This window comes from Talpa europaea (genome assembly GCF_964194135.1).
Source record: "Talpa europaea genome assembly, chromosome: 3".
In the NCBI taxonomy this organism is placed as follows: Eukaryota; Metazoa; Chordata; class Mammalia; order Eulipotyphla; family Talpidae; genus Talpa; species Talpa europaea.
The window spans coordinates 28,371,011-28,390,636 of NC_140069.1; the positions used below are offsets into that span (position 1 = coordinate 28,371,011).

General features: G+C 34.2%; 1 protein-coding gene across 4 annotated transcripts in view; it reads right to left on the reverse strand.

Moving 5' to 3' along the window:
* Positions 1-19,626, reverse strand: part of VPS13B (vacuolar protein sorting 13 homolog B) — a gene marked incomplete at both ends in the record, with an annotated part of 598,760 nt that overhangs the window by 130,962 nt on the left and 448,172 nt on the right. For all 4 annotated transcript variants that reach the window (XM_084230016.1, XM_084230015.1, XM_084230017.1 and 1 more), the window contains 3 exons: positions 50-234; positions 542-749; positions 3,373-3,575. In XM_084230016.1, the coding sequence (XP_084086142.1) occupies positions 50-234; positions 542-749; positions 3,373-3,575 (596 nt within the window). The remainder of the gene's footprint in view (positions 1-49; positions 235-541; positions 750-3,372; positions 3,576-19,626) is intronic.

Below are 19,626 nucleotides of genomic sequence, written 5' to 3' on the forward strand. Positions count from 1 at the left end.
AGCAGGTTCCCACAATGTTTTAATTTAAAAATGAACATTCATTCCATACCTGTAACACATCACCGAGGTCTGCTGTACTGATATCTGGGTCCTCTGTGGTGTTGAAGGGCACAGGAGTTATTCGCACAAGGGTGAGCACTCTAGGCTCTGGGTATCTCCACAGCATCATCCCAGGGCTATCTTCAGTTTCATTGTAAAAGAAGACTTCAAAGATTCCAGGCATTTTCAAAGGTTCTATCAAATGAAAGTATAATTGATTGCATGCATTTGAAGGGGAATATGCTGGTATATTAAAACAAGAGAAAATTAGTAGGATAAAAGAAAAACATATAAAGAAGCTGAATGATTATTTTTATAGGATTTGAAATAAGAGCAAATCAAGAATTTTCCCTTGAGACTGAATAGTAATGTACTATTTTTTAACCGCAGACATTAATGTACTCTCAAGTGATCTTGAGAATGTCTTACTTAGTGAATGGGCAATTATAACACACATTCATACACACACTCACACACACAAAATGATGCTATTGTTACTTACCAGCATCTTGTATGTACTGAAAAAAACCTGTCCGTAGATCATCTGAACTTTGTTCACTTTTAAATAACTCATTCTTTTCCATAGGAGATGGCATCTGTGACAATGTTTCAGAAACTTGCATTTCAAAACTTCCCTCCTCATTAAGATATCCATTGAGTAATTCATGCAGGAGAGCTAAACAATTCAAGTGTTCTTGACCCCAGAAAACCTTTAAAATCACATGAAAAATTTCAGTCTTTTAAATATAAAAAGTTTATAAGGATAATTGGTACAATTATATTTGAATTAACAAAAGACTTAAAATATGTTCAATTCAATTACTGACAATAGCTAAAGTATAATTTCTAAGAAAGTAACTGACCTATGGGATTGAAATTTTATTACTTGAGTAAATATATAAAAATAAGAAAATCTATGACATCATATACTGTGTAAGTAACAATTTTAAATGCTGAATTAACGATGAAATTATGTTGATGAGAAGTAATGTTTATGAGTTAACTAAGAGGTCAAAGGACACTTATTATAGTCTGAGAGAAGGCTATGAAAATATTCTAGGCCAAAATGATAATAAAATAATAACCTTGTGGAATAGTTTCCTACATTTTATCATGAGAGCAAATAAACAAGCCGTGGTTCCTTTCTTTGTACTTTTACTCTTCAGAGAAAAAGAGAGAAATCATGCTCAAGGAATCTGACTTAGAAGCCTCCCAATATCTATAATTAGTAAAAATGTGTCAACAAACAGTATTCTACAGCCCTTGAGACGTAACTGTACAGGAGCTACAGTAGAATGTCAGACCAAAGGCCTTGCCTTGGTTTTTTAAGGATAAAATTTTCTTTTTCTGCAAGTGAAGAATATTAATTTATAACAAATAGGTAATAATGATTAAAGTGAGAGGACTCAAAATTTTAATGTTAAAGTTCTCTGAATATATTGAATAAAGGTAATAAAATAATTAATTCTAAGAGAATTGGATAACCTATGAAAAACAAAAGACTACAGAGAGGTAAAAGCATAATGTTCTATCTTGTGGGTAAGTTTCAAATCTTAAGCTTAGATCCAGTTCTCTATGAATTAAGATCTCTCAGAAGTAAAGGGAAGATATATGATATTATGTCTATTTTTGTTCTCATCAACCTTCTGATTGGATCCTGAAAATTAGAGATAGGTAAAAAATGAGGCTGGAGAGTAAAACACTGTGCTCAGCCTATAAACTCATAATATTGAGAAAATATATTTTGTTTTCGTTCTTGTGGAGTTATTCTGCTGCCAGAGAAAAGTGGCATTACAATTAATACTCTTGATAATAAAAACACAAAACCACATGTTCATTGCTAAATATGATTTCCAATAATTGCTAAAAATCTTTAAAGCAATACAAAATCGTAAATTACTAAGAACCTGCCCCCCATCTAGTTTTGTGTCAGTAAGAAAACTAGAGGAAAAGTCAAGACAACCAAACTTCAATGAAAATAAGAAATTCATATAACGTACTCCCATTAGTAACAAATTAGTCATTTCCTTTTACTGTAATTGTAAATCAAGCTTTTCCAATTCATGTCAAGTTGGGGGACACCAAACCATATGAAGATTACATTCAAATCAATCCAAATAGAAGATTATTAACAGGTTGTATTCCTTCACACATTTTGTGTTCGACTGTAAACCAAATGCAGAAGAGGTTGCAATATGATTTATTAGTCATCAGACATAATATTTGGAAATGGTTCTTATATACTACTATTAAGAAATGGCTTTTATATATTGTTAATGACACTGTGGTTGAGACAGGTTAACTATTTGTAATTAGAAAAGTCTACATACTGAGGGGGGATAATGCTAATACCCTAATAAATCTACTCCTAGTCTTATATCCAAGAGAAATGAAAAATATGTCCATACAAAAACTTGTACACATATTTTTTTTTTAATTTTTTTAATAGAGGCATGTTTTTTATTTTATTTATTTATTTGTTTGTTTGTTTTGTTTATACATGCACTGGGTACAGTCAGAAGCGCGGGAGGGTGAGAGAATTCACCAGAGCCAGAGCTGGGAGCAGAGCAGGCAGAAGGACCGAAGTACACTGCTGAGGGGAGCAGCGGGCGGCAGGAGAGGTCTGCGCGCCATGTGGGACCCTCCTCCTGTGGCCGGGGAGCAGCCGGGGAACGAACCGGCGCCGCAGAGGCTGCGGGCAGCTTCGCAACCCAGCACTCAACCGCTGCGCCACCTGGGAGGCCCATGTACACATATTTTACAGGAGCATTATTCATCATAGCTAGAAGGACCCAAGTGTCCATTAAATGATGAATGGATAAATGTGGTATAGTAATACAATGGAATATTATTTGGCCATTAAAAGGAATGAAGTAAGCCTCTACTAAAACATGGATGAATCTTGAAAACACTAAGTGAAAGACATCAGTCACAAAAGATCACATCTTATATGACTACATTTACATGAAATTTCCAGAACAGCCAATATTAGAAAGTATATTAGTAGTTGCTTAGGACTATAGAGGGAGTTGAAGGGGAGCAAATACTAATGGGTATAGGTTTTGAGGCATGTGTGAAAATGTTTTAAAATTGATTGTAGGGATGATCAAAATAACTGTGAATATAATTAAAAAATCATTAGATAAAGTTTAATTAGGTGAACTGAATGGTATTTGAGCTATATCTCAACAAAGCTGTTAGAAAAATTTAGTAAGAACTGACAATACCCTTCCTAACCACACCAAGGTTTAATATTTATTCATACAGTTAAAAAAAAATGAACAAAGGCTAGTTAAAAACTTAAGGGAAAAATGTGGCCAATCCCCTACAGACCTGCAGCAGACCTCCTTTTAAGTCGATGGATATCTTTGGTATGGACTGTTCTGGGCCCGGATTGCCACTGTGCTTACACCATTTAGTTTCCAGGTTGGCAGTAAAACAACATGGTCCGATCAGGATCCGACTTCTTTCTTTGAGACTTGTTTTAAGAAGAAAGTCATTTACACTGAGTAAAAATGATGACCCAAGAATTACACCTGAAAAAAAAAATGGAGAGGGGTATATTTTATAACCTTTCAAAGTCAAAAAGTGTATTTGGGTGAGGACTATCTGTACATATAAAGAGTACTAATTCATCCTTTGTCACAACCTTTTTTTTTTTTTTTTTTGGCTTTTTCCTATATTTATGCCATTTATATAGAATTCTAGTTATGAAGCAGGTATACCTCATTACATTCCTAACAAAGCAATATTTTCCAAAACATTATGACTTTTTCCATGTGTGAGCATTTTAAGTTTTATGAGTAGAGACATTTTCATTAAGTTGTGCAAGTTTTTCAAACAACTACATTTGAGAATAAGAACAGCTGCTTCATTTGTCTATTGTTAACATGATGGGGAAAGGCAATTTTCTATGATTTCTTACAGTAATGGAGTATAGTATATTACCATGTGAGACACTCAAGTTTTTGACTGGCTCATGTTAAAATTCAAAACAACCAAAATATATAACATGTGTTTTCTAAAAATCTTAGTTTAATCCAAACTTCACACATCATAACCACCTGAAATTTACAAAGTCTTAAAAACAGATAGTGGCAGGTTAGATTTATGAGAAAAACTATATGCTATAGTTCAAAGTAAATATACTCAGAAAAGGAATACACTTAAAAATGTAGGTTTTCTTTTGAACTTAAACTAGAAGTGCAGATCAAAACCTTTTTATAAAACCAATGGTACACTTTAAGATATTTGGATGCAAAGTTGGAATGGTGGGTTAACTTTCCCCCACGGAGCTCATATTCGGAATTGTCATTGTGAATATTGAATTTCACCAGACCACATTTGAAATGCCCATGGCTTATTTTTCTAATGATATTTGATCCTTAAAAGAGATGAAAGATTAAAAAACACCTTAGGCCCACATTATACTTGTTTCAAAGCACAGTACCCACACTGACTTTTCAATTCTATGGAGACTTGAACACTTCATATATGTTGTATGTTCCTACTGCAGAAAAAAGATACAGAACTTCTTATCATCCACAGAAAACATCACACCCACAAAAATGTAAGGGCCTGGACTTGTGTTATAAATTATGACTCTGGAAATCAATTTCTTAGATTTTTTCATCAAATATATTGTGGTACTGAGATGTCTGTCTCATTTATAGATAGTTTTTGATTCAAAATTGCATTTCACTTAAAGAAAAAAAGAAACAAAATATAAAAATGGAAACAGGCACCAAAGTACCCAAGAATCAAAAACAATTTTTATAACAAAGTTTACAACTTAAGTCATAACTTTCTGACTTAAATGCACTACATTTTCTGAAGTACTTAGTATCAATAGTAAATATATGCTAGATAAAACACACCAATCCATTCAGAAATTAGTCTGAATGAGATTATAAAAGTATAGCCTTAATTCTGTACAATCATCCAGCAAGCCTCAAGCATTAATATTAAAGGAATGTCAAGATTACATACCCTTTATTTTTTAATAAATCCACATATCAATCTTCATACTTCCCTATACCATGAATATCCTATTCTCATATACAGTGTTTAGTATCAAAGGGCTCCTAGGTTACTTATTTAATGTTTATCATTATCTCATCAGGAATTCAAATTAAAAAAATCTGGAACCCTCTTCAGAGGGTTCTTACTCTCTTGTACAGGTTTCTAAGATTTATTAATTTATACATCACTCTAATTTCACTCCATTAATTTATATTATTAAACTTTTAAAATTTTTATTGGTTTATGAAATTATATATGATTCAGAAGTACAGGGTCATACCTCTTCAGATATATGTTACTACACCAAACCCACCACTAATGGATCTATTGTTCTTCACCGTAGTCCATTAGGTTCCCATTCACATCCTGACTTCCACTTTCCCACAGTCTCTCTGGTAGTCTCTGTGCTTTTTTAACTGACCCACAGGAAATAAAGTGATTAAATCTTTGCTATCCTTCATTTTGCACAACTGTATCACAGGATAGGAAGACTGGATGAAAATAACTCTAGGAGCGATCTATTCCAACTACTCCCCTTGAAAAAACTTCACATAAAATTTTTTCTATTTTGAAATCATGTTAAACCTACCTAAAAGTTGCAAAAAAAAAAAAAAAAGATGTCCTTTATACCCTTTACCTTGCTATGTAACTATAGTACAAATACTGAAATTTTTATCAGGAAATTTAAATCAATACACTACTATTTTCCTCACTACTGTCCTTCTGGTCGGTCCAGGATCCAACCTATGATCCCCACTGAACTTAAATGTGTTAGGTGTCCTTAGTCTCTTCTAATCTGTGACAGATGCTCCAGCTTCTTCATCTTCATGATCTTGATCATGACCTGAATAGTCCACACCAATTATTTTTTAGAACGTCTCTATTTAGCTACTGCTTTGTCATGATTAGAATGAAGTTTTCCATTTTTGGCAAGAATACAAGTGTATATACATGAATGTTTTTATAACTGATAATATTTACTATGATCACATGGTTGAAGTGGCATCTGCCATGTTTCACCTCTATGAAGTTTATTTTTCCATTTGTGAATAAATGCCTTGTGGAAAGTTATTTGGAGATAATACAAGTATCCTCCTATACATCAAATTTTTACTCATTAGTGTTAGTATCCATCAATGGTTCTTGCCTGCAATGATTATTACCATGGTATGTGACAATGGTGATTTCCTATGGTCTTATTCTTAATATTCATCAATTATTTTCTACTATAAAAGTGCTGCCCTTTTACCCCACTTAACGTTCACTTATTTATTCATTAGGACTCAGTATTTTTTATGGCCTATAACCTAATCCTACCATTATTTATTTTGTTCCTTAAATTGAATTACCTGTAGCTACTAGGAGCCCCCTTTTTTTTAAGTTGGTTCCTACATCCTTTTGATATACCATCATTTTTTGAGATCTTTCTCACCAAAAGATGTTCTGGGCTCATCCTCTATTTTCCATATCAATTCTTTCTTATCAGTCATTTTTTCAGAGAAATGGTATGGTTAGTATCTCCAAACCAAAATCTGAGTGGCAGGTATGCTCATTGCTACCAGGACGCCACTGCCTCTATGCCTTCTCAGGAGAAAGGGCTAGGAAGTGTATATATATATAATTCTCCTGTATAGACATACATTTATATATCTAGTCATCAGTAAATATATTAGAAATCATGAATTCATACTGATACTGCTGGTTCTAAAGCAATACTATACAGGGTGGTCTCTAGATTTTCATGTTTGTAAACTCTTCCTATGATAGTGAGAAATTGGCGGAGTAGCCACCCTTTCTGATGTGCTGATTTCTAATCATCTATAAAACCACTTTGGAGTAAGTGGTCAAAATAAACACAGAAGAAAGAAGACAGACGTAAGGGACAACTTTACTGAAGCAAAGGTAATTATGTACCAAAGAAGAGATTATCAAGACAGGGCTGATCTTTATCTGTAGAATTCTCTTTAGAATTTACTTGACAAAATTTTGTCTGGAGTCTATAAATAAATAAGATGATCTTTTACCACTTTTATTTATACAAAGAGGTTTGTAAGCATATGATAAAATCTTTTTGTAGAAGCAATAATACATAAAGAATTTTGGTTATTATTGGATATTTCTACTACACAGGAACTACTTCAAAATACCGATACTGTACTATCTAAATAAGCTTCTGAGGTTTTGTCAAAAAACAAAAACAAAAACAAAAAAACAACCTATTAGAATGACAAAATTTTCATTCTTCTACTGTCCATGTGTTCCTTAGAAAGTGCCCAACTCTTCTCAGAGACCGTAAGCAGGGTTGATAGAGGCACTTCTTTACTTCCCAAAGTTACACATTTGATAGTTATGACTGGGTAAACAGGAAACTAAGAAAGAATTCTAGATTTGAAATATAACAAAACAAACAGAAATATTTACAGCTTTCGTGTTACTATATCACAGTTAAACACAGAAGGATACTTTCCTTCTGTTATGCAAATGCTATTGTTTTTTGCTTGGATAGAGACTAGGATACTTAGAATTCTCAGGGAAGTAAAAATAGTGAGACTAAAACTGCAGGAAAATGACCCAGCATTAGGAAGCGAATGGTCAGGCAGATATTCAGGAGCCTGGGTCAAGGAGAAAGAAGAAAGTAGGCCACTGAGGGGGTCAATAGGAGACACAATGTGCCTATGATACAAAGATTTTGCAACTGAGGCAGGCCCTGAACCAGCCCTAGCTTTACTCCAAGTGTGACAGAATCCAATGACTGGTTTTCCACGAAATAGATCAGCAGGTGTGGGAACTTTCCGTAATTCCTAGATTTTCATGTTTGATACTCTCTGGAGTTAGATTTAGTTCAGGGATGAGCGTGAGATGAATCAGTGAGGTACAATACTACATTAGAAAAAGTGACCTTTACTTCTACCTTGTCTCAAAGTTAAAATAATGAAGGCACTGAGATTCTGGTATTCACCATGTCGTGCCTGAAGCTGAAACTGTGACTACAAAAGGAATACCTAATAAATTCTGCTATACCCAAGGAGAGCACTGTACCAGGCTTTTCACCCACATGAGATTGTTCAAACCAGACTGGATTTTCTGCAACTTATAAAAAACAAGGCAATCTGAATGATGAGATTTCTAAGAGTAATCCTCAGTCTACTATTCCTCCTATACTACCAAATGTCTTATTTCAGTGAATTTATTTACTTTTGCTACAGATGGTTTTAAGATAACTTCTGTTCTTACGACAGTTTCCAGGATGGTCCCTAATTTCTTAAACAAGTGCTTACTCCCATGCTTCTGCCTATAAGGAATTTGGATATCTTGGATCATCTCCAGCTTGATATTTATGCTTGCTTATATTCGTTAATCAGCCAATATTTACTGGTTACCTACCACATACTGGTAGATAGCAAAGATAATCTAAATAATTTGCAGTTTTCTTTCATGTCATATTTTTCCTTGGCAATTTATTACTCAAGTTCTGAGATCTCGGTAGGTACTAGAGGAAATAAAAAGACAATCAACACTGTATTATTGATTCTATGATGTAGAACAATGGCACTTCAGTAACAACACAGCTTTAAAAATACTGGTTCTGGTAAGCAAGTGAACTGTTGAAAAACACGTACACTTCCCTGTCATACAAACTGTTTTGCTTCTTTTTATTCACTTTATATGCTGTCAATCCTTTCAGTCTAACCAAGTGTTTGAGTGTGTAAGTCATGTTCACTTGTTTCTTCTTTCTTTCCCTTTCCTCCTTCTCTCCAAGAGCAGACCCAGCAGTCTACTCTCATTTTTTTCTTAATCCTTTCAGAGTTTATCAACACTGGTCATGGGCTTGTTTAAACATACAGGCGGCATTAAAAATTTAAGAAGATGCTAATGTTGGCAGTGAGGACACAAAAATAGGTACTGACTGAAGTTCCTAAGAAAACACATGGCCAAGTAGACAAGAATGTGCCCTACCTGCTCCCCCATCCCTTTTCCTTTTTGTCATACACCTACAAGAAAATTTGATATCATTCACTTTTGAGACTCATACAACTAATTTAACTCATTCCCATGTGCTCACCTGTACACTACACTTGTTACACATACCAGCTTGATGTGGTCCTTCAGTGAGGGGATCCAGTTATCATTCCAGAAAGATTTACCAAGTACCAGCTCTGAACTTGAAAATAGAACCCGAACCCTAGCTTTCTTTTGTACATTTCCTGCTACATTTTTAAAAGTTATATCAAATTAACAGAGGAACATGTTAGTTCAAGTGGTTTTAATCTTGATGTAAATGACCAGTAACAAGAGGTTATGATGATAACTTCCTAATAAAGAGTGATGATTAATCTCACAAAGACCATTTGTAAGTGGTAAACCAAAGTTCACACTTTTATCACAAAATAGGAAAATAATCCCTTGCACTCATGACAGGGCTATTAATTCTCTTTTCCCCTTTCTTTCAGTCTGTAAGAAGTTTGCCTATGGGACATCATCTCTTCCTTTTTGTTTTTGTCATCAGGAAATGTACTAAATATATTTCTTGGGATAAAATAAATCTTATTTTATGTATCACCACACATATAAACGCAGGGCCACAGAGAATACTCAGTGTTCATGTAACTTATACATTCAAAATCTGGTATAAATGGCAACAGAAAGTGAGTTAAGGCATGTTTTATTCTACTTGCTACTTACTTCTACTATTGAACAAAATGTTACACATGAAAATTAAAAAGAGTTAACTTCTTAGCATTGGAACATTGGCAAAGGCTGAATGATTCTGTGAAGTTTTATCTCTTTCTCTGTATGTATAGCAAATACAACAAAATGTTTACATTTGTTCTAGTTGCTTGATATGTTATCCCTTATACTTTCTGTATTTTTAATTTTCCTTCTAAATTTCCAAAAATAGGAGGGAATGTGCTATAAAAATGCAAGACAAAATGATCACACTCTTTAAAAGCATGAATAGTACTAAAGTTAGCTAATCATTGATCAGGTCATTTGTAGAAACTTAATTTTGAAATAATTTTAGGCTTTCAGCAAAGTTAATATCTTTCACCAGCTTCCATTAATGTTAACAATTTATATAAACTATAGTATGAGTCTCAAAAATGTGTAAATTAACATTGATATCATACTACTACTTTATAGACCTAATTTGAATTTTACCAGCTTCTCCCTTCATGTCCTTTTCCTGTTCAAGGATCTAATCAGGACCCCATGTTACATGTAGTAATTCTGAGATCAGGTCATTTTGACTGAGTATATATGCTTCACTCTACCTCCTTCCATTCACCGAAATGTTTTTCTGCCTGACTTTTCAATTGGCCTATTTCAAAAATCTGTTTACATTTTTCATTTCAACTTCAGCAAACTAATGGCAGATATTTAATTAAACTAAATGAGGTATAGCAATATTGAGAAGTAATTTCAGAAACAACTGGTGTGATAAACAAAAATAATCTTGCTTTGTTTGTACAATGACATACTTTTCAGTGAGTGTAAAAATTTAGTTCAAGGAACAAATAGTTTCATGACCTTTAAAATACTCATTCAGAAGGCTAATAAATGCAAACCACTTGTTTTGGAGAATGTTTACAAAATGCTGCCAGCTCTAAATCATCGGCCTCTACTAGACCCTCAATAAGGTTCCTAGTCTTTATGTGCTGACTGTGCAAAACAGAATCTAAATTAAGCTTCTGTATGTCATTAGAAAGAGTACTCACTGATGACATGAGCTAGCAAAGTATATCCAGGTAGTTTTTTTATGCAGCTGGAAGTAATCTAAAGCTACTAGAAAATCAGCAAACAGGTCAATTTGCGTAACAGTGAAGCATCAGGATGACTAAGAGGAAGAAAAAAAGGTTTAAGTATGGTCCAAAAAGAAATGATTAGAAATCTTTCCATTTTTAATTCCTTCAGTGAATTATGCTGAAGCACATAAAATGACACGTGGGTGTTTTTACTATGAAATAAATTCTTGTTTCTCTCCCACCCACTTGACCTGAATATGTAAGTTGATTAGAGTCTTCCTCATTACATTTTATTTTGTAATAAGCCTATATATTTGCACCTGTTAATATAGTAAACTAAAATACAGGATATAAAAAAATAATAAAACTGTCAGAACTATCTGTATATAGATGTTTAAACTGAAAGGGATACTGGTGCTTCTCAATAAATTTATTAAAAAGTCTAGCTATCAAAATGAGCACAATGGTCTATGGTGGCGGAATATGGGTGAGTTGGCAGTGGGTATACTATGGTGTAGTACCTGATGGGAGTATCCCAATATTACCTCAATTAAAAAATAAATTAAAAATTAAAAAAGATCTTAAACATTAAAAATAAAAATGAGGTCCCAAGGGGACTGTCTACCAGTTAACAGTTATCCCTTCTCCAAAGTACCTGATTATTTCTCATAGATGGAATTTCCAGCCCTCAGGTACTCTCTCATCCAGTCCTCACTAGTGAGTAAAAGCTGAGACCCCTGACTAACCAAAGCCTCTTCTTTTAGACATAAGAAAACGACAAGTAGCAGGACTAGGAGATTTTTTTCTTTCACATGAAAGAATCACTTAACTGCCTACTGAGCTGGCAACTTAGGTTGGCCCTTGCCTGGGAAAGGTATATTTTTGAGAAATGTTTTAAAACTCTAGGATCCTAGAAAAACTAAACTAAAAATGTCAAAGAGAGATGGAGGATATGCTTTACTTCTTTCTAATCTGCTGCCATGCTCACTGTTTTTACAGTTGTGTCAGTTTATTAGATAAATAAAAGTTGATTGGATCATGTGGCTATGTTTAAAATAAAAAGGAAGACTAGCAGTCCTGACTGTGCATATTGGAAAGTGCATGATAACCCCTTACAGAGTTAGGAATAACAGTACTTATTCCTACTTCAAGAATTTCTTAGATGAATACAGTAGCTGATAAATTTAACTATATGAGGGAACTGCTGGTGAATTTTTTTTTTTTTAATAAGAAACATAATGGAAAACTGGACATACACTTACTTAAACAATGTTGAAAGCAAACTGACTTGCTGCTATGGTTCAGGAACTGGTCTGGATCTACATGAGCCAGTTTTTGTTCGTTTGTTTGTTTTTGTTTTTGACTGGTATAATAGAAAGACCAGAAGTCAAAGGACATGTGTATCAGTGCCCATTGTACCTGAGAATATCCATGAACAAATCACTTGTTCTCTCCACCCTTAACAAAGGAGTTAGGAAGGACTAGCTCAGTGGGCCTCAACCCAGGGTTCTTTGACACTTAAGAGGTTCCTACATAGTAATTATAGTCCAAGAGGTTTTTTCAGTATTTCAAAGAGTCTGAAAGAAGTCATGAATTTGGCTAAGACAGGCTATGGAAGTAGTATAATATTTTATTTTTGGTTATAGACATATCCAGTAGGTATAGTCATATTAGTGCTCTAATCCTAAATGCAGAATGTTTGGATCATGAGGTCCCTGAGACAAAAGGATAGAAAGGATTATTGATAAAGAAAAGTAATGTCTTTAAAATAATTTTCAGCTTTAAAATGTAATGATTTATGACCTCAGTTGAAGGGTCATAAATATTTACTGAACGCATAATTTGTGCTAGGGAATGTATAGGGTATTCTGCATACATGATCTCATCTAATCCTCTCAACAGCCCTGTGAATTAAATATTTTTGCCTTCATTTTGGAAATGAGCTGTGTTGTAACTTTTATCACAATCAAATGCCAGTAAATAGCAGTTGGGATTCAGATTCTGTTTGCCTCCTGGTATCATGTTGCTTATAAAAGATACTTACTATCATTAATTGGCCCTCAGTAATTTCATTTTTCAATTGTGAATACTTTTCCTTTTGCTTTCCCCAGTTGTCTTGCATAGCCTCAGTATGTAATGCCCACATAGATCACAGGTTCAAGGGTCCAATGAGAAAACATCTAAGATGTGTCTTCTGTCACTTTTCACTGACAGAGTTGCACTGGTCTTTGTTAGCAAATAGCCTACTGGCGTAAGTTGATGAGAGGGCAATTTACTGTGACCACAGGCAAAACTAAATGTAGTCAAAAAATTAGTAGAGTGGGGGAGAGAGATTTATTTCCTCTTTTCCCACAGTCCCAGTGCTAAGTGTTATAGCAATTCTTGCCCATTTTATCTAATACTAACCTATAAGGTGCTATTGCTAGGATACAGAGGAGAAATTATTTTTTAAAAGATCTCTAAGTATAAATAATAGAACTGGAAACTTTCTTCTCCAAAAGCATTCTGCACAGTGTGATATCTTCATGTTAATGATAGCATTCTTTGTTGTCTCAAAGGCCCTTTTTCCTCCTGTGGAAGGAACATTCTATTTTACAAGGTGCATATGGGAAATTTTTATCAGTTGCCTCTTCTCCTCTTTCCAAATAGATAGAAATTTAGAGAAATGATTCTTTACCTTCGTTAAAAACAGAAGTAAAAAGTATTGCCCTTTTTTCTATAGTACATAAGGCATGCAAAGTTCAAGGCAATGGAACATAATTCTAGAACATATAACCTGAGGCAAACTATTCTCTAGCAGTCTATATTAAGTTTGGAATTTGGTAACCAAAAGCAATATGGAGACTAATTTAGCTACAGACAAGATTTGAAGGTGGATAAATTTGGAAGTCTACTAGAACCGCATTGGATTTCTCATTAGAAAGAAGCAGTCTTACGAAGATTTCATATTCCCCAAGAGAAACATATTTACCCAATCAACAATTCTTTTGTTGGAAAAAAAGTTTTTCATTATTGCAAATGGACACGTGGGTTGTGTAAAAATATAAGAGATGTGTAACACACGGTAAACACAAAGTAATGATCTTAAACAGGCCAAATCCTTGAACTCGTCATTAATAAATGTCTCTCCTGCATTCAGCTACCCAGGCTGCTGGAAGCCTGTTTTCTTCAAGTACTTCAAACACTGAAATCCAGGAACATTTATTATTTTAATCCATTACAGGCAGTGCTTGATTTAACTTTATTGGTTGTGGTGGTGGTAGTGGTTATAAGTGGGGGTATAGCAATGTTCTTTTACACATCATTTCAAAAGGCCTTAATTATGTTTTATAGTTTGGGCCAGGAATTCTGCTTGTTTTTTGTCTAACAAGGTTCAAATGGAGTTCAGGTCGGTGATGAATCAGAAGAAAAAGTCAGAGATTGTTATCTCTGAGATGAGCTCATCTCCCTCTACGAAAGACTGGGCAGGTACATCATGTTCATTATACCACATGAGAGTGCTCTCATTCTCAGTGCAACATTCTAAGTTGAGTGTTTATTAGAAGACTTAATTTTCATGAAGCCTAAAAATTAACACACCCAAAATTCAATCCAGTGGTTATCTACTATATATCAGAAGTTGCCATCCTAATGTCTTTTTTTTTAAAGGTGACTATTTAATTTTCTAGAAAGATTTATTTATTTATTTATTTATTTATTTATTTATTTATTTATTTATTTATTTATGCAAGCACTGGGTACAGTCAGAAGCGCGGGAGGGTGAGAGAATTCACCAGAGCCAGAGCGGAGAGCAGAACAGGCAGAGTGATGAAGTACACTGCTGAGGGGAGCAGTGGGCGCGGCAGGAGAGTTCCACGCGCCATGTGGGACCCTCGCCAGCGGCGGGGATCGAACTGGCGCCGCAGAGGCTGCGGGCAGCCTCACAGCCCAGCGCTCAACTGCTGTGGCACAGGGGAGGCCCTATCCTAATGTCTTTTAAAGGCTTCCCATTGGAATTCAAAACAGCTATAGTAACCAGTACATAGCACTCAAACAACAAATGTACATGAAGAATAACAATCACATAATAAGTACTTTTAAAAACCCTTTATCACAGAAACATTTAAATACCCCAAAGGAAAGTTGTAGAAGACTATATTAACATAATTTGATAAATAAAAAGCTAGGTAACTGTATAAACATGCCTGAACAGCATATGTACTAGTGTCTTTTTAAACATTAGACATTCTTAATTTTTTTACCTTTTTAAGGGTATGAAAAAAGGCAATTTTTCAGGTAGTGGTATCTTCTTTGCTAATTATACAAAATTCTATCTACTCATGTAGCATAATAATGATTACAGCGAGGAGAATGAAACTTGTATGTTGGGATTTTGCCTCCAACTGCATATGCTTTCTAAGAGGATGACAAGAAAATAACCCTCCAAAAGAGTATCTCAAACAATTATGTCTTTTATTTCCAATTATGTTAGAGAAATAATACTGGACATTATTTTGAAAAAAGTCATGAGAATTTTACTTTTCCTACTTATTTTCTATACAATTTCTAGGATTTCCTGCTTTTCATGTCTTTGACAGCTTCAACAGTCTGCTAGTATGCACCAAAAAATATCACAACTGAAAAAAAAATCAGTAATCTACAGATTATTTAGGAGTAGAAAAAGGGGGACATGCCAGTTCATCAGTAGCAACTTTGAACCTTGTTATAAAGTAATAGGAGGAATCTGAGCAGGATTAATAGCAGTACTCAGCTCTGGGATGAGGGGTGTCATGTTTCACGGATTCTAGGCCATCTGTTCTGCCTGCCTACATTTTACTTCTGCAAAACTATAAACGCACCTCTACCTCAGGGACTATAGAAAGCATTAGAATTCTTCTGCTTTTCATTATCACAAGATTCAGTAACTCATTTCATTGTCAAGATAATCCCTTTTTACTCTTTCTTTTGCGCTTGCGGGGTATGCCAAAATGACAAATAAAATCCCAGATGTTACAGATCCAATGAGGTCTCCACCTTTCTGTGAGTGTTGGGTTTAAGCTACTTGGGACACAGTGTCAAAAATGACAGCACCCTGATGCCCACACCCAATATTCATTAAGGTTTGTTAGTGATTTGTATACCTGTCTACAAACTCTACTTTCACTTCAATCCTCAGTGGCTGATTAAAAGTTAAGTTTGCTCTCCAACTTTAACTGTCAAAGAATTCATTTCCTATTGTTCAGGCTTTGGAAAGAGATGCTATTTCTTTCTAAAAGTAACAAATGCCTTTGGGGTGTTGTAAATGGCTCTTTATTGCAACATATTATTTAAGGTAGTCATATCTAATTTAATGTTTTATTTCCCCTTAGGCTAACTTGCATCTCTGCAGCATTCAATGGCTTTGACAATGCCTTAAGTGATTTCCTCCAGGAGATCTAGTTAAGAAGGGAATGAAAAACTGGAGCTATACTTTCTATCAATGAAAGACCCAGTTTGTTTAACTTCTTAGTATATGAAAAGGAATCTTAGGTGCTTTCCATTTTATTGGTCCAGAATTCAGTGAACATGAGAAGAGGCATTTATTTGTATATGTGAAAAATGATGTGGTTATGCTTTCTTTCTACTTTTGTTTATACACAAAGATAAGTACATCTGGATGACAGAGGCTGGGGTAGTGAAAGTTATTTAAACCACAGCTCTTTGACTAGGAGGAGTTCAACTCCTTGCTTTCTGCCCCAGATCAAAAGTCCCCCGAGTCCACATAGAAAGAAGATCCTTGCAATTTTTTCCCAACACTGACTAAAATGCCAACCAAGATGGCTCATCTAGGTTCTTCCCCCAATCCTTTGTGCCACTGAACGTGTTTGTATCTTACTCTTTTCTGTACCTACCTGGTGGTTGCTAATCTAAGTGTTCCTGAGAAAGAGCAAGGCAGCCAAACATACAGATATTTCACTGTCTGAATTGTTTACCCTTGTTTGCGAAATCTGAGTGCCGCCCTAATAGAGTCATAATTTACTCTGACAAGGGAAGCTAAAGTCTGCAGCTCACTCCCCACCCTGCCTGTGCAAAGTGCTACACTGCTAGTTCAGAATTTATAGCTACATACTTAATGGTTTTTACAAAATGACATACTTCAAATAGCAGAAAAGATCATGTTGTATGTGATTGGGGGGAAGGGTAGTTTTTTAAAAGAACATACTGTAGAATGGGTTGGATTTAATGGATAGCCAAAAAATATTATTTGACTTAAAATGTTTCATACAGTAAGATAATTTCTAAATGAGATTCATTTTGTCCTGAAAACACAATCATAGGATTTTTTTTTTTTTTTGGTGCAATGTTATATGCTAACTTTAAAAACGCAGCATTAAGTCTATCAAAAGTAGAATTTAGGGCCATTTTACCAAAGACATATGGGAGAAAATAAGTATTCTAGCAGAAATGTGAGTCAGGTTATTTTAAGTCACTAGTACACTAGCATCTGCAGAGTAAAATAAAAAAAAAAAAATCAAGTCCCTTGAAACTCATAGTTTAAAATCCAGAATAGTACAGGAGGCTAAGAAGAACTCATAATTTTTTAAGTGGAAAATATTTAAACATTTCATTTGTTTCAAATGAACTATTTCAGTTAATAATCTGTTCATATTTAGTTGTTAAAATCAGTAAGTGAAGAAAGCACTTAAGATTTAAATGTACTGACAATGTCTTGAGAAGAACATTAACTTTCCACTTTCATTCTTTTATTATTCCCCTTTCTCATACACTTCCCATAAACTTATGACAGATGAGATGATAAAAAATATAACCTTTAGGCAAAAAAATAATTTTTGTACCTTTCAGAAGTGAGGAAACATGCCTATAACACACTGCCAACTGTGTTTCTCTAAATATTACTTGGAACATAAGATTCCTCTAGCATTACAAATTTATTTCAGCTCCTAAATTAAAACTCATCTGGAAAGGACCATTTTACCCTGTTTATATAACATTGTCACATAAAGAGTGTTAAAAAAATATTCCGCTAAAAATAGCTTGCGTAAGTTAGGGATTAGAGTAGTTTCTGCTGCTATAATTGTTCCTTTGTAGTTTTTTCCATGATGTTTTTGCAGTGTTTTTGACTGTGTTTATTAAAGTCAGCACATCAAAAAGGATCAAAGAGAAAGTGAGTGAGAACCAAAGAAACCCCAAGTGTGTTGTCTCATTGGGGAGTTATGCAGATTCGCATAAACAAGTGCAAATTGTTGAGGTTTTAATGAAAATTTTCTACAATTATTTTATCTTAAGTCATTCTATACAATAACATCTGTACAGCAGATGGCTATACTGTACCAAGGCTATGCTCCTTTTTCTTTCTCTGTTTAATAGTATATCTGAGATGACTACTTTTGTCACTGTGCTCAATTTGGTTCAGCAAATAATTTGAAAAGTGCAGCTGCTGCAGATGGTCACAATAGTTCCATAAACTGTAAAATCAAAGACACAGTTAAGTATTTCTGTATTAGAGTCAAACTAAAAATCTGACATTAACTCTGTTGAGCTTAAAGATATACTATAAAAAATGTGGCTGAATGTAAAACAATGTCACTTGAAAAATACAAAAAGAAATATGACTACTGGTAGGAGGCTTTTGAAAGGGGGATACTTTTTACCACCTACCAAAAATATATCTTGAGTATGTACTTGCATGTATTTCATCTCGGTTGCAAAACAGAGATTTTTATGCCATTCAACAAAATAAATATTCATCAAAGCTCTTAAAAGTTTTGCTTACTTAAAAATCAATTCTGAAAAATATGCAGGAATCTCTCAATTAAAATTTCCTAGATTTCCTAGACAGTTATAACTAGACTTCAGTTATAACTAGAATTTACCACAATCTTGCTCTAAATAATAAATTACAATTTATTATTGTGCTGACTTTGTTATCTTCTGAAGTTGCTTAACAGTGCTATTACATTAAGCAGAGATGTAGAGAAAACTGATTTGGTGTTCATTATGCTCTCATAATAAAATTGTTCCTATTAAATGTCAAACTTTGGTTTTGATTTGATTTATTGACACAAGCAATTTATTTTAGAAACTTGATGGACACAAGTCATTAGAGTTGTATGAAGTATGTCTTAGTCAAAGCTATAGTTTTTATCTTTTCATTTAACTGGATTTAAGAGGATAACTGTAAAAGAATTAGAGGGGGATGCATAGTTTTTCAAGTATGAAGGGGGAAACAAGTTACAACAACAGAATGAGAATATTACTGTTTATAGTTCAATAGAGTAATTTAATTATATCCTAGAGATTTTTACCAAGAATAGACACCATTAAATGTAGATAAAATATGAGCAGCAAATGAATAAAACAAGAAATGAGGATGAGAGAAGGAAAGGACCTAGAATTAAATATAGTACAGTAAAATTCTTCCACTCTGAGTCCTAACCTTTCCTTTCTGTGATTAAGGTACAAGTGGAAAGGCGTGGGAACAGACCCAGTGGTGTCTGGGTTGCAATTTATTTGTGGGTATGCCAGACATCGCAGCCTACAGTGTTTCATAGTCTTTTAAGTCCCATGGACCTTACATTTTTCATTTCTAAGTTTTAAGACAATAAAAAAAAATACAGTGCTTTTAGCTGGCTTGGTCACAAATATTTCTGGTGAGAAAGAAATAAATCATCTATTTTTGGTCTAAAATCTATTCTTCTCAACTATAAAAATTTCTCTTTATCTTCTAAACTACTGTGCCCAAACCAACTGCATAACACTAAGTTACAGTCAGTCTGCAGTTGCCACTTAATTACTTTTTATTAAGCAATGTAGTTTGGGATTTACTTTATCCTCTGCACTA